General features: G+C 39.2%; 1 protein-coding gene across 2 annotated transcripts in view; it reads right to left on the bottom strand.

Annotated features, from left to right (window-relative positions):
* The window catches only part of ALG9 (ALG9 alpha-1,2-mannosyltransferase), an 84,229-nt gene that overhangs the window by 18,646 nt on the left and 40,558 nt on the right, over nt 1–25,025 (bottom strand). For both annotated transcript variants that reach the window (XM_069470904.1, XM_069470905.1), the window contains one exon: nt 7,844–7,974. In XM_069470904.1, the coding sequence (XP_069327005.1) occupies nt 7,844–7,974 (131 nt within the window). The remainder of the gene's footprint in view (nt 1–7,843; nt 7,975–25,025) is intronic.

Below are 25,025 nucleotides of genomic sequence, written 5' to 3'. Positions count from 1 at the left end.
CTTGGGATCTGCTGGCGCCTCAGAGCTGGGGGTCTTTTCAGGCCCGTGTCTCATGTTTTCAGTTTTTTCAACTAAAAAATGAAGACACAACAGAACCCTACCCCAAGTACTATACCAAATAACAAGACAGGCAACAAAGAATATGTGTAAGGTGAACTTCATGCCATCACTGCTGCTTCTATCTTTCCAGCTCACTCCTATTACTACCCCAGTTCTGACAATATTTGAAAATCCATCCATGATTCTACCACCCTTCATTGTCTCTCACTCCCTCAATGCCCTGCCCCCACATCCCTCCTTACAAATGTAAGGTCATGGTCACTCATTTTAGCATGTTCCTGCAAAAACCTTCAACTCCCTTACCCCTCTCATGCTTTGCTGAACTTTCTTAACTAAAACCCAACCTCACACACAAAGATATGCACATGAATGTTCACAGTGGCATTATTCTTAACAGTCAAAAAGTGGAAACCACCAAAATTCCCATCAATTAGTGAAGGAATAATGGAATAGTATTCAGCAATAAAAAGAGATACTACTGAAATATGCTATAACATGAATGAACCTTAAAAACATGCTGAGTAAAGAAGTTAGAGACAAAACTCCATATATTATATAATTCCATTCATATGAAATGTCCAGAAAAGACAAATCTATAGAAACAAGGAGCATATTAGTGGGTCCTTGAAGTTGGGGATGGGAATAAGGGATCTTAATAGGGTGTAGGAAATGTTTCTAAAATTGATTTGTGGAAATGGCTGTACAACTTGGTAAATTCACTAATAATCATTTAATTGTACACTTAAAATGGATGAATTGCGTGGTATGTAAATTATACTCGAATAAAGTTATTAAAAAAAAATCAACCCTGGTTAGATTTACTTCTTTTGTGCCTCACCAGTAAAGCTAAAGCTAGACATAGCTGGAGATTAAAAAAACAAACAAACAAAGAAGCAACCACAGTGGCCCCATTTAAAACTCAAACAGGAAAAAAAAAAGAAAAAAAGAAAAAAAAAAAAAAAACTCAAACAGGTTCTAGATCCTATCCTTCAATCACACTATATTTCTATAGCTCCTTTTGTCTTTCATTCTCCTCAATTATTTCACACCTTCTTCTTTCTCCTCAGATCTCTAACACCCCATCCTTTACACTCCTTTCTCAGCTGATAATCCCACTTCCTGTTTCAATTGAGAAAATTGAGGCCATCAGAAGAGAATGCCCAGATTCCTATCATCACACCTACCTGCTGCCTGTTATTCTTCTCTTTGCTGTCCAGTACAGTGGCCACTAGCTATGCGTGGCTGTTTAAATTTAAATTAAGATGAAATAAAATTAAAAATCCAGTTCCTCAGTCATACTAACCACATTCTGAATGCTTAATAGCCACATGTGGCTTGTGGCTACTATATTATATAATACAGATATAAAACATTTCCATCACTGCAGAAAGTTCTACTGGATATGATCGTACATAGATGATCTATCTATATATCTATCTAAAGCCAATCCTTTACTTACTTGTGCATCTCCTCTTATCTAACTCAAGGGCATTGCTCCAATAATTCTTTCCTTTCTCCTATATCATCAGTTTTTAGCTCTACTAAAGATCATTTTCATCAGTATACAAATATGCCTATTATTTCCCTCATCTTTAAAAAAAAAAGGACAGTTTGGGGTATTTCTTAAGGAATTTCTTAAACTTTAAGAAAGTTTAAGAAATTTAACTTAAAAAGTTTTAAGAAATTCCTGAAACAAAATTAGCAATTAATAGCAAGGCATCAAGATACAAGGTTAATATACAAAAGTCAATCGCTTCCTTACATACCAGTAATGAACAATTGAAATTTGAAATTAAAGACACAATACCATTTAAATTAGCACCCCCCACCAAATGGAATACTTAGGTATAAATGTAATAATATATATATAAGATCTGTACAAGGAAAACTATAAAGCTCTAATGAAAGAAATCAAAGAACTAACAGATGGAGAGAGATTTCATGTTCATGGGTAGGATGACTCGCTATAGTCAAGATGTCAGTTTTTCCCAAGTTGACCTATAGATTCAATATAATTCCAGTCAAAATCCCAGCAAGCTAAGTCATGGATATTGACAAACTGATTCTAAAGTTATTTGGAGAGGGAAAAGACCTAGAATAGCCAATACAATATTGAAACAGAAGAAGAAAGTTGCAGGATTGACACTAACCAATTTCAAGACATTATTATGTAAAGCTATGGTAATCAAGATAGTGTAGTACTGGTGAAGGAATAGACAAATAGGTCAGTAGAACAGAACAGAGAGCCCAGGAGTAGATCCACATAAATACAGTCAACTATAAATCTCTGACAAAGGAACAAAGGCAATACAATGGAGAAATAGACTTTTTAACAAATAGTGCTGGAACAACTGCACGTGCTCATACGAAAAAAATAAATCTAGATAGACTTACACCTTTCACAAAAATTAACTTGAAATGGATCACAGACTTAAATGTAAAAACAATGTATAAAATTCCTAGATGATAACATAGGAAATCTAGATGACTTTTTATAATACCAAAAGCACGATCCATGAAAAAAAGAATTAAATGATAAGGCTGGGTGCAGTGGCACACGCCTGTAATCATGGCACTCTGGGAGGCCGAGGCGGGAGGATTGCTTGAGGTCAGAAGTTCGAGACCAGCCTGAGCAAGAGTGAGATCCCATCTCTACTAAAAATAGAAAAAATTAGCCAGGTGTGGTGGTATGTGCCTGTAGTCCCAGCTACTCAGGAGGCTGAGGCAGGAGGATCACTTGAGCTCAGGAGTTTGAGGTTGCTATGAGCTAGGCTGATGTCATAGCACTCTAGCCTGGGCAACAAAACGAGACTCTGTCTCAAGAAAAAAATTGATAAGATGAACTTCATTACAATTAAAAATTCCTGCTCTGTGAAAGACATTATCAAGAGCGTGAGAAGAAAAGCCACAGACTGGGAGGAAACACTTGCAAAAGAGATAACTAACAAAGGAATGTTATCCAAAATATACAAAGAACTCTTATAACTCAACAATAAGAAAACGAACAACCCAATTAAAAAATCAGTCAAATACCTTAACAAACAATTCACCAAAGAAGATACACAGATGGCAAATAAACATTTGAAAAGATGTTCCACATCATATTAGAGAAATATAAATTAAAACAACGAGATACCACTATACACTTATTAGAATGCCCAAAATCCAGAACACTGGCAACCCCAAATGTTCTCAAGGATGTAGAGCAACAGGAACTCTGATTCATTCCTGGTGGGAATGCAAAATGGTACAGCCACTTTGGAAGATAACTTGGCAGCTTCTTGCAAAACTAAAAGTACTCTTACCATACAATCCAGCAATCATACTCCTTGGTATTTCCACAAAGGAGTTGAAAATTTATGTTCACACAAAAATCTGCACACAGATATTTATAGCAGCTTTATTCATAATTGTTGTTATGGACTGATTGTGTCCCTCAAAATTCATATGTTGAAATCTAATTCCCAATGTGATGGTATTTGTAGGTGGGCCTTTGGGAAGTAATTAGGTCATGAGGGTGGAGCACTTCAGAATGGCATTAGTTTAACAAAGAGAGGACACAGAACTAGCTTATCCTCTTTCTGCCATGTGAGCATACAAGAAGTTGGCTGTCTGCAACCTGGACAAAGGCTCTCACCACAGCCTAACTATGCTGCCACCCTGATCTTGAACTTCCAGCCTCCAGAACTGTGAGAAATAAATGTTTGTTGTTTAAGCCACCCAGTCTATGGTAATTTGTTATAGCAGTCTGACTAAGACAATTGCCAAGTTTTGGAAGCAACCAAGATATCCCTTAGTGGAATGGTAACACTTGAAGGTGCTGACTCGGGAAGGGGGGTGGGGGGGGAGGGACATATACCTACCTGATGGGTGCAACGCACACTACCTGGGGAACGGACACGCCTGGAGCTCTGACTTGGGGGGAAAGGCGGTACATGGGCAACGTATGTAACCTGCAATTCTGTATCCCCCATAACAATAAGATGAAATAAAAAAAAAAAAAAAGATATCCCTTAGTAGGTGAATAGATATACAAACTGTGGCACATCCAGACAATGGAATATTATTCAGAGCCAAAAAGAAATGAGCTATTGAGCCATGAAAAGATTCAAAGAAACGTAAATGCATATTGCTAAGTGAAAGAAGCCAATCTGAAAAGCCTACATACTATATGATTCCAACTATATGACATTCTGGAAAAGGCAAAACGATGGAGACAGTAAAAAGATTAGTGGTTGTCAGGGGCTGTAGAGAGGGAACAATAGGTAGAGCACAAGCAGTGAAACTATTGTGTATGATACTGTAATGGTGGATATGTGACCTTATGCCACAGAACTGTATACGAAGAGGGAACTCTAATGTAAACTGCGGGCTTTGGGTGATAACGAGGTGTCAATGTAGGTTCATCAATTGTAAGAAATGTATCACTCTGGTGGCTGATACTGATAATGGAGGAGAATGTGCATGTGTGGTGGCAGGTGGTGTATGTGCCTTCTGCTCAAATTTTGCTGTGAACCTAAAACTACTCTAGAAAATAAAGTCTATGAAAAAATTTTTTAGGTTTTGCAAATAGTGGTAATGGTTGCACAACACTGTAAATGTAATTCGTGCCATTAAAATGGTTAAAATGGCACATTTTGTTACATATATGTTATCACAATAAAAATTTTTTTTAGAAAGGTCAAAAATCTTCTTTAGCTAATCACTTCCCTGACACCTACCACCAGCTACAGCCCTATCTCTGCTTTCCTATATAGCAAAACTCTGTAAAAGACTTGTGTATATTTGCTACCCCAATTCTACTATTCTTGCTTTAACCCCCCTAATATTTCAAGATGCTATGCCCCTGTCACTCTGCCCAAATTGCCTTTGCCAGCTGTCAAATCAAATGGATAGCTGTTACTCTTCATCCTACTTGATTTATCAGCAGCTTCTGACACAGCTAACCACTCCTTCCTTCTGAAAACACTTTCTTCCCTTAGCTTCCAGGGTACTATCCTCTCCTGGTTTTCCTACTGCCTTACTGGTCACTCCTTCTCAGTCACCTTTGCTGGTTCCTCCTCTTCTTCCTAACCTCTTAACACTGGAGTTCCCCCGGCCTCATCTTGTCCCTAACTTCATTCACTCCTTTGGTTATCTCACCCCATTTCATGTTTTTAAATATCATCTAAATGCCAAAATTCTACTATAAATGTCTATCTCTAGCTCAGACCTCCTCATTGACCTCTAGACTTGTGTATCTAGCTACCTACTCAATAATTCTATTTGCTTGGCAACTGATGTGTCAGACCTAACCAAAGCTGATCTCCTCACTGTACCCCTAAAACCTGCTCCACTTGCAGTCTTCCCCACCTCAGCTAATAGCAATTTCATTGTTCCAGTTGCTCAGATCAAACTCCCTGAGATCATCTTTGATTCCTTTCTTCTCTCACACTTCGAAATCAGTGCATTTCCATCTATCCTGAATCTAACCACTTCTTGCTATCTCCACTGCCCTCTCCCTGAACTGAACAACCCTCATCTCTTTCCTGGACTACTGCAACAGTCACCTAACTGGTCTCCCTGCTTCTATTCTTACTCCCTACCATTTATTCTTAGCACAGAACTGAAAATGACTCTTTTAAGACAGAAGTTATATCAAGTCTTGCTCAAAACCCTACAGTGGCTCCCCATTTAATTGAGAGCAAAAGCCTTTCAACAGCCTACAAAGCTCTTCATAGCCTGCACTCTCACCCCTACCACTCTGACCACACTGCCTGCTATTCTCCACTCTTGCTCAGCTCCAGCCTCACTCACCTCCTGTTTCTTCCTAATGCCAGAGCCTTTTCACTAGCTGTTCCCCTGGCCATCTAACTCCCTTACCTATTTCAAGTCTTTGTTCAAATATCATTTTTCCTTGACCACCCTAGCTAAAAGTATAACTCTCAGCTCCAGTGGAATTCTCAATTGTCCTTTTAACCTGCTATTTTTTTCCTTAGTATTTATCATCTTCTAATATACCATATAATCTATTCCCTCATTTATTATGCTTTTTGTATTATATGTCTCCCCCACCCACCTCCAAACAATAAGCTCCACGAGGACAGGGATCTTTGTTTTATTTACTGATATATCCACAGCACCTAGAACATTGCAGACTCTCAAAAAATATTTGTTGAAAAGCAGCACTATTTCCCATTACCTGAAAATGGAACACCTAGATGTATCAGATACTTGAAGGGATGGCTTCAGGCTACAGAAAGACTTACGGGATGACAGTGTGGTTCAAGATCCTATATTTGAGAATTGTTCTAGAACTCAGATGCCTCCTGGTTGCCCTCCTCTCTTCAACTATCCCCTCATCCTTCCCAATTGTAACTGCCTATCACGTCACTGAAGAGACTCAGTCTAAAAGCACAGTGACTTGCCCAGCTCCTGCAGCTCTCCAAAACTCAGGTCTAGCCTCACTTCTAAGACCAACCTAGTGGTCTGGTATCCAGGTCAGCATCTCAGCCTTCCTGCTAGTCCAGCTTTAACTGAACCAACTTAGAATAACTGCATTCTTGCCTACTCACAAAGAACTTGTCTTATACCTCAGTTCTAGTAATTAGGGACCCTTGCTTTCCTCTCTGTATTTTATTTCCTGTCTTGGTCTCCTGACCTATATTCTGGTTCCTAAGACTTAAACCCAGCACCTGTGCTCATTTAGTCTTTTTTTTTTTTTTTTTTTTGAGACAGAGTCTCACTCTGTTGCCCGGGCTAGAGTGAGTGCCGTGGCATCAGTCTAGCTCACAGCAACCTCAAACTCCTGGGCTTAAGCGATCCTACTGCCTCAACCTCCCGAGTAGCTGGGACTACAGGCATGCGCCACCATGCCCGGCTAATTTTTTGTATATATATATTTTAGTTGTCCATATAATTTCTTTCTATTTTTAGTAGAGACGGGGTCTCACTCTTGCTCAGGCTGGTCTCGAACTCCTGACCTCGAGCGATCCACCCGCCTCGGCCTCCCAGAGTGCTAGGATTATAGGCGTGAGCCACCGCGCCCGGCCTCATTTAGTCTTTCTATCTAGAGTCCTGTCCTGGGCCCAGGTCCCAGCTTCTGAGCCTCAGATCTACCTCTCAGGACCTAGTGCTCTACCTTTTGCTTTCTTCCAGACCTCTTGGTTCCTGAGCTCTGCCCACCAGGCCTCCCTAAACCTTAACTCCAACTGTCTGTTTACCTGGACCTGTGCCAACAGACACCTCAACCCCTCCAACTTACCCTCCCCATTACTCCTTCACCTGAATGTCCTGATCACTTCTTATCATTAATTCTGAGACCTTTCTGAAGAGCCAGCCAAGCCCTTGTCTATTTAGTCTTCCTATTTTAGATTTAATAAGGCCTATCCCAACCTTGGCCCAGGCTTGAGCCTGAAAATAATGGACATGAACTTCTAGCTCCTCAAAGGACATAGTCAATCTTCCTAACAGTGCAGAATAGTCCTAACAGTAGTTAAGATAGCTGAAGTTAGCTGCCAAAAATAATCAATGTAAAACACTTATTTGAGTTTTCTTCAGTAGACCTATCTGTTTTACTTAGATCCTTTCATTTGGATGATATCAGAATACACTTTGCATTCTGGTGCCTTGAAAAAGAAATCTTTTAGTTTTCTTAGGAAATTGGACAAAAACAGAAGATGTGTTAGGCCCACATAAAAAGAAAATGATGGTTACTAGCATCAGCCCAGGACTGGAAGTTACTGAATCCAAGAATCTAATGTTCACCTTTACTAGCCGCAGTACATCTCATAAGATTACATACCTAGAAGCGTCAAGGAATGGTCTGTAGGCCAAGCTGATCCATTCTTCTCTGTTGGATGAATAGTTTGGCTCCAAGGGTGTTTCTCTCATGGTATCCAAATCCACTAAATAATGGCATTTACTGATGTTGATCTGAAATGGAGAAAGTCCAACTCTTCATTGGTAATTGTGAAGGGCCTTCAGGGTAGGGAACATCAATTGCAATCTTAAGAATTCCCACAGGGTTTTAGAGAAACAAATATCTAAGTCCTCGGACAATGTTGCCTGTGCTCTTTCCACTCAGATAAGAATGTTAGGGTGTTATTTATGCTACTGGGGGGTGGGGTTTGCACTCACTTGGCCAAACATATCTGTAAGCTTTGGGTGGTCTGACTCTAGTTTGAGTTCTTAAGTCTTTCTAGCCCCACAGACACTTCTGAAGCCACTATGAGTCCACAGTCTACCTCTGGAAAACCTATGTTCTACTCAATATTACTCCCTTCCAGCCTATTGCCTCTTTTTCCAGAGTCTGAAAGGGCATGACAAACACAGATGCTAATGTGTGAGGATGCCCCTGACTCTGCTGACAGAGCCATAGGAGGCTACACTGCACCACACAGGTGGTTCAGAAATATCATGCATATCATCTCTTTCAAAAATTCAACAGAATTGACAGAGACTCCATGCAGCAAAAGTTCAGTAAAAATGAGATACTAGAACTGCAGGAATGAAGAAGATTATGAAAAATATATAGTATTAACAAAACTAGAGTCATCAAGTTGCTGATAACATGGATACACCAGAACACTACAGGTGCTCATGAGACTATTAATACATTCCTTTTAAAATCATGTTGGTTTTCTGGAGGGTAGGTTAAAAAATAAACAAATAAATAAATAAAACCATGTCAGTACTGTGCTTCTCACAAAATTGATAAATTCAATGGAATATGCTACACAATCTGTAGGATCCTTCTGCAGTTAAAACGCTCATTTCAAACTATAGTCACATTTCCTCTGTTATCTCAAGCCATCAGAATATTTTGCAGCCATAAGGAAAATTTGTAAGCCTTTTTAAATTTTTTTTTTTTTTGAGACATAGTCTTGCTCTGTTGCCCAGGCTAGATGCTGTGGCGCCAGCCTAGGTCACAGCAACCTCAAACTCCTGGGCTCAAGCAATCCTCCTGCCTCAGCCTCCCTAGTACCTGGGACTACAGGCATGCACCTCACCAGGCCCAGGTGGCATGTTTTTAGCAGAGACAGGGTCTCGCTCTTGCTCAGGCTGGTCTTGAACTCCTGAATTCAAGCAATCCTCCCACCTTGGCCTCTCAGAGTGCTAGGATTACACACTCAAGCCATCACGCCCAGCCAGCCTTTTTAATTTTTAAAAGTTTTAGGCCGGGAGCTGTGGCTCACATCTGTAACCCTAGCACTTTGGGAGGCTGAGGCGGGAGGATCGCTTGAGGCTGGGAATTCTAGACCACCCTGGGCAATAGCAAGACCCCATCTCTACAAAAAATAAAAAAAATTAGCTGGGTGTGGTGGTAGATACCTGTAGTCCCAGCTACTCAGGAGGCTGAGGCAGGAGGATTACTCGTGCCCAGGAGTTTGAGGTTACAGCAAGCTATGATCATGCCACTGCACATTAGCCTGGGCAACAGAGCAAGATGCTATCTCAAAAAAGAAAAAAGTTTTAACTTCTTTAAAATACATAGAAAAAAGATATCACACAAGTTCCTATGAAGTTACATAAAACCCAGAGATGAAAAACAGATCACTAATATTTATTTTTCAGCTAAAGAAAAATAAATCTCAAGGGAAAGAAATTTTTCAATGCTTTTTACATGCCAACTATGTTACACGTATTATTTTAAAAATCATCATAACAAAGCCTCAAAGGAATTATTACCCCTATTTTATAAATGAGGAAGTCAAGACTCAGACAAATTAAATAACTTCATTTTTCAATATACACATATTAAGCCCCTATGATGAACTATGCATTAAGTTAGAGTTAAGGATACAAAATGAAATAAATAAGACACAGTTTCTACCCTAAAAGGATTTACAGTCCTGACCAAAATCACGTGATTATATAGCAGAACTATATTTGGAAACAGGTCAATGTGACTTCAAAAGTCATACCTCAAGATTGCCAAAAATGACTGGATCAGAGGCAAAGTACTCTCAGGAGCTCATCTAATTGTTTCTTAAAAATTAAAACAAAAGAGTCCTCTGAGATTATCAGGCTTCAGCTAGACAAAGATCATTTGAAACATATTTGGATCTATAGCAAATCTCACACTTAATCGTGAAGGATTAAAAGCTTTTCCTTTCGGATCAGGAATAAGTCAAGGTTACTTGCTATCACTACTCTGTTCAACATTACTAGAAGTTCAACAGCACTAGAGGTTCTAGTCAGCACGGTAAGATAAAATAAAGAAACAGTCTGGGCATGGTAGCGCACGCCTGTAATCCTAGCACTCTGAGAGATCAAGGCAGGAGGATCATTTGAGCTCAGGAGTTCAAGACCAGCCTGAGCAAGAAGCGAGACCCCATCTCTACTAAAAATAGAAATAAATTAGCTGGACAACTAAAAATATATAGAAAAAATTAGCTGCGCATGGTGGTGCATGCCTGTAGTCCCAGCTACTTGGGAGGCTGAGGCAGAAGGATTGCTTGAGCCCAGGAGTTTGAAGTTGCTGTGAACTAGGCCGACACCATGGCAGGCACTCTAGCCTGGGCAACAGTGTGAGACTCTGTCTCAAAAAAGAGGGAAGAAGAAATGGAAAGGAAGAAACAAAACTTATTCATTGTAATGATATGACCGGTATATATCAAGTTCAAAAGAATCTGTAGATAAATTTTTAGAATTATTAAGAGATTTTATGAAACTTTAGACTTTTAGGATGTATTAAAATCATTATCATATATTCTTACTTGACGGCAGTAAATAAAATGAAATTTTATAAAAATATAGTTTACAAGCTTTGAAAACATTTACCTTGGAATAAATACAATAAAAGATAACAGAGTACCCTGTAAAATATTATAGAATTTTATTAACAAATGTCCATTAACTGATAAATTTATAATATGGTATATTCAAATAATTAAAATGTGGTATAGCCATACAATAGAAAAGCATTCAGTCATAAAAAGAATAAAGTTCTGATACATGTTACACAATGGATGAACCTTAAAAACATTGGTATAACTGAAAGAAGCCAGACACCAGAGGCCATATATTATAGGATTCCTTTTGTATGAAATGTTCAGAATAGGCAAATCCTCCAAGACAGAAAGCAGAGGTTGCTAGGGACTTGGGGAGTGACTGCTTAATGGGTATGGGGCTTTTTTTTTTTTGGATGGGGGAAGAATAAAAATGTTCTAAAATTAGATATTAGTGATAGTTACACAACATTTTGAATGTACTAAAAGCCACTGAACTATACACTTTAAAATGGTTTAAATGGCAATTTTTCTTATGTATATTTTACCTCAATAAAAAAAAAATCACTGAAATGGTGAATTTTATCTCAAAAAATTTTTTGATAGACAATAAAGTAGACCTTATTAATGGAGTGATATACCTTATTCCTAGATGAAAAACTTACAATTGTAAAGATGTCAATTCTAAACAAATTGATTGATAGATTAAATATAATCCCAATCAAAATCCCAACAAATTTATGAAACTTGACAAGCTGATTCTAAAATGTATGTGGAAATACAGGACAAGAATAGCTGAGGCACTCTTAAAAAAAGAACAAGGTGGGAGGCTCACTTACCATAAAGCTATAGTAATTAAGACAGTGAAGTATTAGTATGGGAATAGATGAACCGACTAATGAAATAGAACAGAAAGCCTAGAACGGATGCAGGCACATATAGACTCTGAGCTATGACAGAACACTACAAAGCAGCAGATGGTCTTTTCACTAAGTGGTCCTGGGATAACTGGATATTGATTAGGGGGAAAAATGAAATTGAACCTCAACTTCACTCCACACGCAAAACTCAACTTCAGATGAATTATAAACCTAAAAGTGAAAAGCAAAACAATAATGCTCTTAGAAGATAATATAGAAGATTATCTTCAAGATCTTAGGGTAAAAGATTTTTAGACAACACACAAAAAACATTAACTATAAAAAGAAATGATGGATACATTTGACTACATTAAAACTGAGAATACCTGTTCATCAAAAGACACCTTTTTTTGAGAGAGGGTCTCACTCTATTGCCCAGGCTTGAGTGCAATGGTGAACTCCTGAGCTCAAGTGATCACCCTGCCTCAGTCTCCCAAGTAGCTGGGGCTACAGGCATGTGCCACCACTCCTGGCTAATTTTTAAAATTTTTTTGTAAAGATGAGGTCTCACTATGTTGCTCAGGCTGAACTCTTGGGCTCAAATGATCCTCTTGCCTCAGCCTCCCAAAGTGCTAGGATTACAGGCATGAGCCACCGTACTCAGCCAGAAAAACACCATTAAGAGAGTGAAAAGCTGAGCTGTAGAATGGGAGAAGACACATTTACCCATCAAGGATTCAGATCTAGAATGTGTCTAGAACTCCTGCTAATCAAGACAAAGATAAACCACCCAACAGAAAAATGGGCAAATGACTCAGAATGGGAACTTCACAAGAAGAAATCAATGGCTCAAACAAATGAAAAAATGCTCAAAACCTCATTAGTAACCTGGAAATGCAAATAAAACCACAATGAGAAATTACAATATCAAGCGTTGGCCAGAATGTAGAACAACAATTATACATTGTTTGCAGGAAATTAAGTTGGTACAAGATCTTCAGAAAACTATTTGGCAGGATCTACTATAATTGAACATACGTATTTCCTATGATGCAACAATTCTACTCCTCGGGATTAGATTGAACCATATGAAATCACTAATATTTGATGTTTGATCCACACAAACGGTAATTTCATATGGTTCAACCTAATGTACATCCAACAGAAATGCCTTCCCCCAAAGACAAGTTCAAGAATGTACAAAGTGGTATTATTTGTAGTTGGCCCAGACTAGAAACAACCAAACACCCATCAACAGTAAAATAATAAATAAATTGTGGTAAAGTCACACAATGAAATGCTATACACTAATAACAAGAACAAAGTACAGCTACATGCAATAATGTGTGATTATGGCAAACAAAATGTTGAGTGAAAAGATCAAGACACAAAAGAATAAATGCAGTATGATTCAGGCAAAACTAGCCTAAATCACTTAGGGGTCCACGTAAAAATTATAAATCTAAAGAGAAAAACAAGAAAATTACTGCCATAAAAGTCAGGAGACTCCCTCCAAAAGGGGGTGTGGGTAATGATCAAAACGAATTACTGGGGGAGCTTCTGGGTGCTGGCAATGTTCTATTATTTGACCTGGGCAACGGTTACACAAGCACTTGCTCTATTATTATGAAATTATTATTAACGTACTGTACACTTATATTTCGTACACATTTAGGCTTATAGGTATACATGATTGACAATTATTTTAACGTGCATATAAGAACAAACTGGTCATCTCTGGCTTACAGTAAACTCTGTTCTTCCCCAACCTCCAGCTCACAGCAATGTTCTCATTCTCTCCCAGCATTATTTATATGTAAAAAAGATTTCTGTCTCACATCTGTCTCTACATATGGCCTATTCCTCCAGGGGAGAGAAAGCGCACTGAGGATTGACGTCAGACCCAATTCCATTCCACATAACTCTCTAAAAATGATCCTTTGCATAAACACTTCAGGAAGTAGCCTTTTTGGTCTGAACACCCACTCTGTAGCTCCCAAGGATTGTAAGAACATGAAACAAGTGACATGCCTCTGTAATCAAACAGAACCAGCAAGAGACAGAGACTCTCATGGTCTCATGCTTAGACCTCCTTCGGTTAGGGAGCCCTCAGTTTGACGTTTCAATATTTGACCTCAGCCTGGCTTTTCTGGTGAGGCACACACAGAGATGTGTAACTAATTAATACCTGACTATAACAGTCAGCTTAGGCTTCACCCATCACACCATCAGTAAGCAAACTCCATTTAAAGTAAAGGTCTTAGAAAGATACCAAGGCAAAATCATATCAATTGGGATACTAATCCATTAAAAAAAATAACCTCTTTTACATCCTTTCCAGAAAAGCAGCTGATAAATAACTAAAACACACAAGGACAAAGGCCTCCAGCAGAAAATGGTGAGGTCTGATCAAGGGCAGGTTCTTCATTAAAGAAAAAATAAAGTTATGAGAAAAGGAATTTTAAGTCAGCAGGCCTAGATTCAGGTCTGAGCTCTACCACAAACTAACTGGGTGACCCATACTCATTTAAGTTTCTTCTTCTGTAAAATAAAGATAATACCACTTACGTCAAAAAGTTATAATGAGGATTAAATGAGATGATTAAATAAAACTTGCAGATTATACAGGACTACACAAATAGCTGGAATATTAGAAGGAATCCTTGACTAGCTCTGTAAAATGTGAGAATTCAACTGCTAGCAAAGACCCCTGGGCCGGGCGCAGTGGCTCACGCCTGTAATCCGAGCACTCTGGGAGGTCGAGGTGGGAGGACTGTTTGAGCTCAGGAGTTCGAGACCAGCCTGAGCAAGAGCCAGACCCCGTCTCTACTAAAAATAGAAAGAAATGATCTGGACAACTAAAAATATATAGAAAAAATTAGCCAGGCATGGTGGTGCATTCCTGTAGTCCCAGCTACTCGGGAGGCTGAGGCAGAAGGATCACTTGAGCCCAGGAGTTTGAGGTTGCTGTGAGCTAGGCTGATGCCACGGCACTCTAGCCTGGGCAACAGAGTGAGACACTGTCTCAAAAAAAAAAAACAAAAAAAAAACCCTGGAACATCAGAGCCAATTAAAATGAATTAGTCTTGCCGGACACCTAGGTTGGTATCTATTGTCAATTCAAGTTAAATCCAACATACAGGACTTTAGGATACAACATTAACCACTCAGTTCCTGATTAGCAATGAATTAGCAGCACCCACTAAATGATACCAAAATGAATCTTATGGGTGTCCTCAAAGCATTTATTAAGTACCTATTTGGTGAATCCTAAATAAGAATATATAAAATTGCTGTAAGACATGTCCCTGTTCTTAACCTAAAGTTCAGGAAATGGCATTAGCACATATGAAATACAGAAAGTAAGTGTTGTTATAAGAATAATCAGAGTTCAGATAGGAAGAGATCACTGGGGGATACAGTAGTCGAAAAGATTTCTTGGAAATAGTAATAAAAATTAAAGAGAAAACAGAGGGGGAAAGGCAGAAATAAGCATGGTTTACATGGGGAATGGGAGGAATATCTGCCTGTCCCAACAGGTGTATGTTGAGAAACAAACCTGGAGAGAGAGAGTCTGAGAATTGATAATGGAGGACCCAAAGGAGGAGAATCTGGATTTTGTGCATCAGGAATCTACTCTAGGTTTTTCAGCCAAGGAGTCAGATGATAAAAACTGGGTCTGAAAAAGAGAGGTCTATACTGTGGAAGGTGGGGCAAAGAAGCGGTGGAGAAAAAGCTAAAGCGAGGACTCCTGTTATTAATGTAGTATCCAGTTGTGAAGCAATAATGTCTTCAGTGGGAACAAAGGAAAAAAAAAAAAAAGAATAAATCTCAGGTCTACTTCAAAGGAAACCAACACTACCAAAATTTCTAATCTGGGGAAGGAATGGGGGGGGCGGTTGGTGGGGGGAGAAATGGGGAGGGAAGAGGAAGTCACAGTGAAGAATCAGTTTGGGTGAGACTGAGGAAAGATGATAACTTTCGCCTTTCACTTAATGAGGTGGGAAGAAGCACGTGCATTCAAGTGCAGTCATGTGTTCCTTATCTATGAGGGTTGGGGTGGTACATTCTGAGAAATGTGACCTTAGGCGATTTTGTCCTTATGCAAACATCACAGATTTTGTACTTACACAAACCTAGGTGGTGCAGCCTACTACACGCCTAGGCTACATGGTATGGCCATTATAATCTTATGGAACCACCGTCATATATACTGCTTGTTGTTGACCAAAACATCGTTATATTACACATGACTATAACTGAAAGGTGGCCACTGTGACTAGAATATTGAGAGTCAGAGAATTGTTTTCTGTTCCTACTGCTTGGAACACTCCCTGCTGTCACCTCATAAATTCCTACTCATCCTTCAGATTTCAGTTAAAAATTATTTCCGTAAGAAATAACTTCACTGACCACTTAAACTAAGGTCCCCAAATTACATGTTCTCAAAGCAACCAGTACGTCTCAAAACATTTCACAATTATTAATATAAGAATTAACTGGGAAATTCATTATAATGTCTATAAAAGCTGCAACTATGTCTATCTCATTTAGTCCTGTATTTCAAAAATCTATTAGTCTAAAACATACAGTAGCTGCTAAGTAAATATATATTTAACAAATGTACAAGAATGTATGAAAAAAAGTGAAAGGAAATGAAGGAAGAAAAGGAGATAGGGTAGAAAAGAGAGAAGAAAGGAACAGAGAGGAGCAGAAGGCCACAGATAAAGTTCAGGAAGACGCCTGTAGTGCTGGGCAGAAGGGACAAATGCTTGAAGAAGCAAAGGACAGAAGGAACCATTACAGGATGGATGTAGGAGAAGAATCAAAGAAGCACACAGTTTTGAAAATCAGTGTGGATTTCAAATGCCCCAGAAAGACTGTAAGGAGGCTGAAGACAGAGAAAAAGTAACAACAGGAATGGGTTTTTTTTTGTTTTTTTTTTTGAGACAGAATCTCGCTCTTTTGCCCTGGCTAGAGTACCGTGGCATCAGCCTAGCTCACAGCAACCTCAAACTCCTGGGCTTAAGCAATCCTTCTGCCTCAGCCTCCCGAGTAGCTGGGACTACAGGCATGTGCCACCATGCCCGGCTAATTTTTTTCTATATATATTTTTAGCTCTCCAAATCATTTCTTTCTGTTTTTAGTAGAGACGAGGGTCTCGCTTTTGCTCAGGCTGGTCTCGAACTCCTGACTTCAAGCAATCCTCCCGCCTCGGCCCCCCAGAGTGCTAGGATTACAGGCGTGAGCCACTGCCCTGGCCAGGAATGGGTTTAGGAGTGTACAAATTAACTTATCACAGTCTGGAATGCTGTGTGGGGACAAGGAAAGAACTAATAGTCCAACCTCCTATTCTCAGTGACCTTCCCAGCTGTCTGTTCAGCTGCCTGAGTCAAGCCCCACAAGTCCTAAGACAGGAAGGATGTGAAGTTACATTCAGGCGTCTATCAGCTGGAAATGACAATGACGCACATAGCTGTAAAAATAGAGATCTCTGGAAAGGGCCAACATGAAGTTCAGGGAACATCACAGAGAAATCATCTCCACATCTAAGACAGATCTTATTTCTCAAATGTCACTGAAAATTCTCTGGTAAACAACTATAGTAGAGAATCCTCTAAGAATCTAAGGGGATAATTTGAGAGATCAATCAAAACAATTGTCCTGTAGCCTCCAAAGCAAGTGGGAGTTTTAAAGCTGAAAAAAAATGTTTAGACACTTTGCCCACAGCTAAGTAAAATTTGGTCATAACTGAGGCTGTCCAACAGCAACAATAGCTGACATATGCTATTAATTTAATACTTAACTTTTAAACAGTATTCGGAATGTCTTGTTTCCAAACACACAATAAATTCTGACTCATCACGTTCCCTCATATTCCTGTGAGCAACTGTATGTAGGCAAGGCCCAGGCCTTCTTATAGCTGAGCGAGTAATCTCTGTGAAGGCAGGGATTGAGTCTGTCTTAATCAGCACTGTATCTCTCATGCCTGGTATAGTACCTGGCATATCTCAGGCAGTCAAAAAGTATTTGTGGAAGGAAAGAATGGTTACCAGCTGTACCAGTATGCTGGACAACTTCAAATAGCAAGCTGTTTAAAACTATAATCAGCTATCTGTAAGTGCCAAGAATTTCTTTCCTAGGTTTCTAGCCCCTGGAGGACAATCTATTTCCTCCATAATATCCTACAATAAAGATCAAATCATCTTATAATAAATCCACTAAATATCTCTAATTTGAAAAATGCCTTCAAGAGCCAGTGAATTGATTACTAATTGTGAGTAAGCCTAGAAAATTCACCAAACAAGATTTGACTTAACTTGTGTAGTTTATAGACTGGGAAATTAAAGTATGTGAGTTACCTATAGATATCGATTTAAACAATTATTTCTGGATTCCACTACTGTGATCAGAATATACAACTCCATTTATATGTATGAGTGTGCTCCTGCTCCTGGGAAGAGGGTTAGAGAACCCAAACAGAACAGAAAATAAATAGAAGAATCACCTTTAAGAGCAACTATCTCAATCTATTCTCTGCTGTGAACGGATTAAGGCATAACAGAATACCTAAGACTAGGTAATTTATAAAAAAACAGCAATTTATTTCCTCACAGTTCTGGAAGCTGAGAAGTCCAAGATCAAGGTGCTGGCATCCGATAAGGGCTTTCATACTGTGTCATGCCATAGGGAAGGCAAAGAGAGGGCAAGAAAGAGCAAGAGAGAGCTGAACCCATCCTTTTATAAGGAACCCACTCCTGTGATAATGACATTAACCCACTGATGAGGGGAGAGCCCCCATTAGGCCCCACCTCCCAACACTGTCACAGTGGGCATTAAGTTCCCAACATGAACTTTGGGAGACACATGAAACCACAGCATTAACACAACTTCCAAACGGATATTCTAGTCTAGTTCTGTAACCCTCCAGAACTTTCTGCACATAAAGAAGTTCTCTGAGAAGATATCTTTAGACTCCATTTTAGTCACAATTTATTATTATAAAAAATACAAATGTAAAAGGAAACCCTACTGCATATGCCCTACCACTGTGGTCCCCAACCACTGAGCCACCGACCGGTACTGCTCCATGGCCTGTTAGGGACTGGGCCACAGAGCTTCCCCTCAACCCCCACTGGAAAAATTGTCTTCCATGAAACTTAGGAAGGAGACTGTGGTGGCGGTGGGGGGGGGGGGGGGGCGGTGGTGGGGGGGGCGGGGGGGGGTGGCGGTGGTGGGGGGGGGCGGGGGGGCGGTGCACAGCAGGAGGTGAGCAGCCGGGGAGCAAGGGAAGCTTCATCTGTATTTACAGCTGCTCTCCATTCACTGGTATCACTGTCTGAGCTCTGCCTCCCTTCCCCAACACCCCGCCCTCAACTGAAAAATTGTCTTCCATGTAACTGGTCCCTAATACCAAAAAGGTTGGGGACCATTGTCTACCATATCTGAAAATGAAGTATTATTATTTTTCTATGAGGCCCCATTTTCACAGTCTATATTCACATTGAAAATCAAGACCAAGTGAGCTTTTTGCCTTTCTGCTCCACAGGAGGTTTCTGTCCTCCTAGAGCTAGACTAAGGACACCTGCGTTACTATTTGACAGGTGTAATGCCCCAGTCAAACTCTCCACCTGGCAAGGTCCCCAGAGTGGGGCCAGAAGCCAAAGCCCCTTGGGGCTCACCCCCACCCCTCAGGGCGGCCCACCTTTCTACACCTCATGTCTATTCACCATGCCAGACTAGAGTCAAGTTCAACAGGGTCTTCTTTCCTCTCTGATTCTGCCAAGCCCGTTCCCTTGGCTGTGGTTTTGCCAGATCGTAGGTAGGGACAGTGGGAATCTCGTTCATCCATTCATGCGCATCACTATTTAGATGACAAAGCATTTGGCTACTTTAAGAGAGTCACAGTTACTTCCACTGTTTCCCTCGCTTCATTGAGTTTCTTCAGTTTTGACATTCAGAGTACTGGGTAGAAGTCACATTGCCTCAACACCCGATACGGGCTTTTGAGATGGATATGGATTACATCAGAAAGTAACCATAAAACAAACAAGTAGTTAAAGGAGCTAACTCCAAATGACATCGATAGAAAAGCAGAATGTAATAATGCTCTTTATCCCCTGCCTCCAACTAAGTGCTCATCTTATTTAAATCTAGCTAATATTTCCATTTGCATCAGGAAATGGGACCTCTAAATACTCTGCTTCTAGCTCTGTGATTTAGAGAAGTCACTTAACCTGGCCTCAGAGATTTTACCTTCTCTCCAAAAAGGTTTAGACTACAAACCACTACAATTCCTCTCAACTCTAAGAGAGGATCACTGTAGAGGAAATAATTTCATCACAATTATAAATATACTCCACATTGTTGATTCTACTCTCCTCTAAACTACTGCTGTTCACCCTTAGATATATTTCCATATTAAAGGACAGCTTCTCACTGGAGATAACAAATACACAGGATTTGCTTTTTACATTGCCAGACTTGGGAAATTATTAATAGAAAGTCTATGTCAGGGCCAGGCGCGGTGGTTCACTCCTGTAATCCTAGCATTTGGGGAGGCCAAGGCAGGAGGATCACTTGAAGTCAGGAATTCAAGATCAGCCTAAGCAACACAGCGAGACCCTGTCCTACAAAAAAATAGAAAAATTAGCTGGGAGTGGTGGTGCACACCTGTAGTCCCAGCTACTCAAGAGGTTGAGGAAGGAGGATCACTTGAGCCCAGGAGTTTGAGCTTACAGTGAGCTATGATCATGCCAAAAAAAGAAAGTCTGTCTTACTTCTAGCACTGAACATAATTGAAGATACATACATGTCACAAATGGCAAAGGCAAAATAAGATCATTCAGTTCTCAATCTGTTGATGTCAAGGAGCTATTTAAAGCCAAGATATTATCATTGTTAAATACAGAAAGGGTTAGAAAAATTTTGTGGGCTTGCATGACTGAAAAATTATAATATATATTTTTACAGAGCTTCTTCAAGTGCTTTATCAACATAAAAGGTATGATTTTGGAGGTCACATGACTTACCTACAGAGCCTAGAATTACCACATTGGTCTATCCTGAAATTGGATGATGATAAATACAGAAAGCTCTGACAGTTGTCTGCCTTCCCACTGCTCATGTTAGACATCACTAGGCAACTGTTGCACTCTTCCACTAGCCTGGATTCAATCTCATCAAGCTTTTCAACCCCGGAGGCTCCAGTAAGCCACTACCAATGGATTAGAAGTATCACATGAAATGAAACTGTTTGCCCTCCTTGTGAAATCTGTACATGGGGTGAACATCCAGGCTGGTGGTACTGCAACTCAGTGAAGCCCTATCTGGATGGTATCTCTTAGTTCATAACAATATATCTCAATATAAAACAAACCTCCTATTTTATATGTAAAAATGCAGATTTGGAAAACTGAGAAATCATGGGAGATTGCTTCATTTTTTTCACACAAAACTCAGGGTTTCTTCTGTAATTCTGACTTTAAAGATTTCAGTTTATACAAAATACTTTAAGAATGCATCTATAATACAGAATGAAATTCATTAGTATTTATGACTAAAGTCACTATCACTACCATCATTAAAAAAGGCCTAAGTACTAAATTAGGAAACAAAAGAAAAATAAATTATACAACTTTTAGAGAATTTCTGCTTTAGAGTTGAGTTATGTATACAAAAAGTCATTTTTGTAAAAAGTTCCAATTTTTTCTTTAAGGGTTTTATATTGTCATTACAATTTAAAAGGGGACTAGAGAAAGACAAACACATGGACAGATACCTGCCCTTTAGGAGTTTACTACCTAAGATGGACAATATTAGATGTATAAACTTTATTTTTGATTAATTTTTATTTTTTTAAAGACAGGGTCTTGCTCTGTTGCCCAGGCTAGAGTGCAGTGGCATCCTCACAGCTCACTGCAGCCTCCAACTCCTTGCCTCGTGATCCTCCCCACTCAACCTCCCACGTAGCTGGGACTACAGGCACACACCACCATACCTGGCCAATTTTTCTTATTTTTTGTATACATGTGGTCTCAATACATTGCCCAGCCTGGAATTTCTGGCCTCACGTGATCATCCTAAGTTGACCTCCCAAAGTGCTAGGCGTGAGCCACTGTGCCTGGCCTAGGTGCATAAACCTTAAATGGCATTCAGCCAATAGAATAAAGCCATTATACCAAAGCACAAATAAAAAGTAATGGGAATTTAATTTTCAATTATCTAGAGTTGGCAAAATATGCTTAAAAATCTTTTGCTATTGTAATTTCTCTGCTTAATTGATCTGTTAGTTGACATTATTACCAGTTCCATGTATACATTTTGCAATCTAAGAAGAGGGAATGTCTTTTTAAACCCATACCTTCTCACAGTTATTTTCATCACCCATTCAAAAGAATGTAAATTCAATAGATAAAGCACTGCCCAGGTTAGTATTTCCATTAATCTATGAAATTATATGTCTTGCTTCTGCCTTGAAATGTTGGGAAGAGCTAGGCAGGGGAAAAGGACTGGACAAGGTGACTAATTTTATGGTGATTCCTATGTTGGGTGAAAACAGGTAACTTTGTTAATTTATTTGAAATTCTGTGAATTCATACAATATCTCCTCATACTGAAGTCTTAGTAGCAAAATAAATTCAGGAGTAGAGGTTATATATGTACTATTTCTTCTATTAACACAAATAACTGATGATTGGTTACACTATTATATATTTTCCAAGAGTAAATGGATTTTTTTAAAAGATTAGGTATATTTTCTTTTAGGGGAAATGAAAAATACAGAATTATTGGTGGATTAGTAGGATAAATGACCATCGGAAAATTGTATCACAATAAGAAAATAAAAAGATATCAATAGCTCTCCTTTGTTCAATCTGCAAAGTAGGCTTTTCCTATAGAAAGAAGATCTGATCCAAGCACTGTAGAAAGCTGAGACGGGAGGATCACCTGAGGCCAAGAGTTCAAGACCAGCCTGGGCAACGTAGCAAGACTCCATCTCTACAAAAAATGAAAAAATTAGCCAGGCATGGTGGCACGCACCTGTAGTTCTAGCTACTCAAAAGGCTGAGGCAGAAGGATCTCTTGAGCCCAGGAGTTCAAGGCTGCAGTGAGCTACCATTGTGCCACTGCACTCTAGCCTGGGTGACAGAGCAAGACTCTGTCTCTAAAAAATAAAAAAATAAAATTAAAAAAAAAAATGAAGAATGTAGATCTGCAGCTTGAAAAGTGGTTTGGCAGAATAGCTGGAGGAAAGAAGGTAGAAAAGAAAAGAGTGGCATTATGGGAATAGCAATCTACGTTTGTAAAGACTCTCAGGTGTAAGTGAACCAGACAGACATGTTAGGTAGAAGAGGGTGAGTCATGTGAGGGAGTTGTGGCTCCCAGGCTTTGAATTAATTTCCGTAAATGACCCTGACTGGAGAATTCCGAAGCATCTGTGTGAAACAGATCTAACATAGCTAAAAGAGTAATCCACCTTCCCACAATATATCAGACTTGATGGGGAACCAGTTAAGACACAAATGTGCCAAACACTAACCTCTGCCAATTTACATTAGAAACAAATGACAGAAGAAAGTGAGGCATGATCCCTCTCCTCCAGGAGCTTGTAACCTAGTATTCTTACTGGAATATAAACAGACCATGCAAAATGATAGTGCTTGAGTCCTGCCTGGTCTAAATTCTATTATCGATGGGTTAGGGAGGCTTATCTTTAGTTCAAGGAGACTTAATGGAAGGCCATTTGAGTATTTTAGTTAAATTTTTAAAAAATCACCTGCTACGTATAAGCCCTATATTAGGTACTATGCAAGTTTCAAAGATTAATAACAAAGACATGAATGCTTGTCCTTAAACAAATGTGTAATTTAGCAGAAAACACAGTCACATACGTAAATATGTTAGAACAAATGTTAACAGGGAAGTAAGAAATGAAAAATGCTTCTGCCCAATTAACTAAGATCCAGAAATCTCAAACCATTTAATTGCCCCAAACACTCAATGTGCTTTCATACTTCAAGCCTTTGCACATGCTATTTCTTTTGAAGAGAATGTCAATTTCCCCTTCCTCTGTCAGAGAACTCTTAATCATCCTTTAAGGCCCAGACCCTATGCCACCTCTTATGTGAAGCTGTCCCCAAATAGAGAAGTAGGAGTTCTCCTACATTCTCTGTGCTCTCACAGTATATTATGGCACTCATTACACTATTGAATAACATTTTAGGTCTCTCTCTCACCACTAGACTCTCAGGGCAAGATTTATGTCCTTTTTAAAATTTATTTTTAGGCTTATCAAAATAATATATGCACAGAGTTAAAAATTTAAGTATTACAAGAAGCTTATTATGAAAAACAGCAGTACCCTTTTTATTCCCTGGCCCAGCTTCCCAGAGGCAACTACTCACAAGTCTTTCAGCTTTCTCTCCTGGTGGCTTTTGATTTTTCAATTATCAAATAGTAACGTGCACTCACTACTTTTGGTACTTGATACATATAGCATGGATCATTTCAGGGACAATACTTTGTAGGCTCTTTCAATCTGAAAACTGATGTCCTTTAGTTCTAGGTAATGTTCTCACATGATTTCTTTGGAAATCTCCTCTCCTCTATTTTATCTGTTCTCTTTCCAGACTTCCTATTAGCTGGATTCTGGATCCTCTGATTTTACTGTTCCTTTTCTTATTTTTTGTTTCTCTATTTTTGTTTTATTTTGTTTTTGTATTATGGTCTGATTTGTTTTGCATTATAATGGAATGATCACACTCAAATAAGTCTACTTATATGAAAAATCTCCATTATCTTATTTTTAATTTCTAGAAGCTCTTATTTCCTGATTCTTCCCTTTTAAAAGTATATGTTTTTGTTTTATGAACTCAAAACTTTTACTCTGTCAGAGAATGTCAATTACAGAAGCAGGAAATTTTTTTCTGCTTCCTACATTGTTTCTATTTCTTTCGATTCCTTTTTCCCCTCATATTTTTTCCTTTTTTTTTTTGTTAGGGATTTTTCTTTTTTATTTATTTACTTTTTTTGAGACAGTCTCATTCTGTCACCCAGGCTAGAGTGCCTTGGTGTCAACCTAGTTCACAGCAACCTCAAACTCCTGGGTTCAAGTGATCCTCCTGCCTCAGCCTCCTGAGTAGCTGGGACTACAGGCATGTGCCACCATGCCCGGCTAATTTTTTCTGTTTTTAGTAGAGATGGGGTCTCACTCTTGCTCAGGTTGGTCTCCAACTCCAGACCTCAAGTGATCCTCCCGCCACCTAGGCTTCGGCTTCCCAGAGTGCTAGGATTACAGGTGTGAGCCACCGCACCCAGCCTTAGGGACTTTTCTTAAATGACAGGAGACTATGCTTTCCATCACCTTTGTATTTTCAGCACATAATTAGGG

The sequence above is a fragment of the Eulemur rufifrons genome, chromosome 6, assembly GCF_041146395.1.
Source record: "Eulemur rufifrons isolate Redbay chromosome 6, OSU_ERuf_1, whole genome shotgun sequence".
NCBI classification, from domain to species: Eukaryota; Metazoa; Chordata; class Mammalia; order Primates; family Lemuridae; genus Eulemur; species Eulemur rufifrons.
This window is presented reverse-complemented; position numbering and strand designations above follow the sequence as displayed.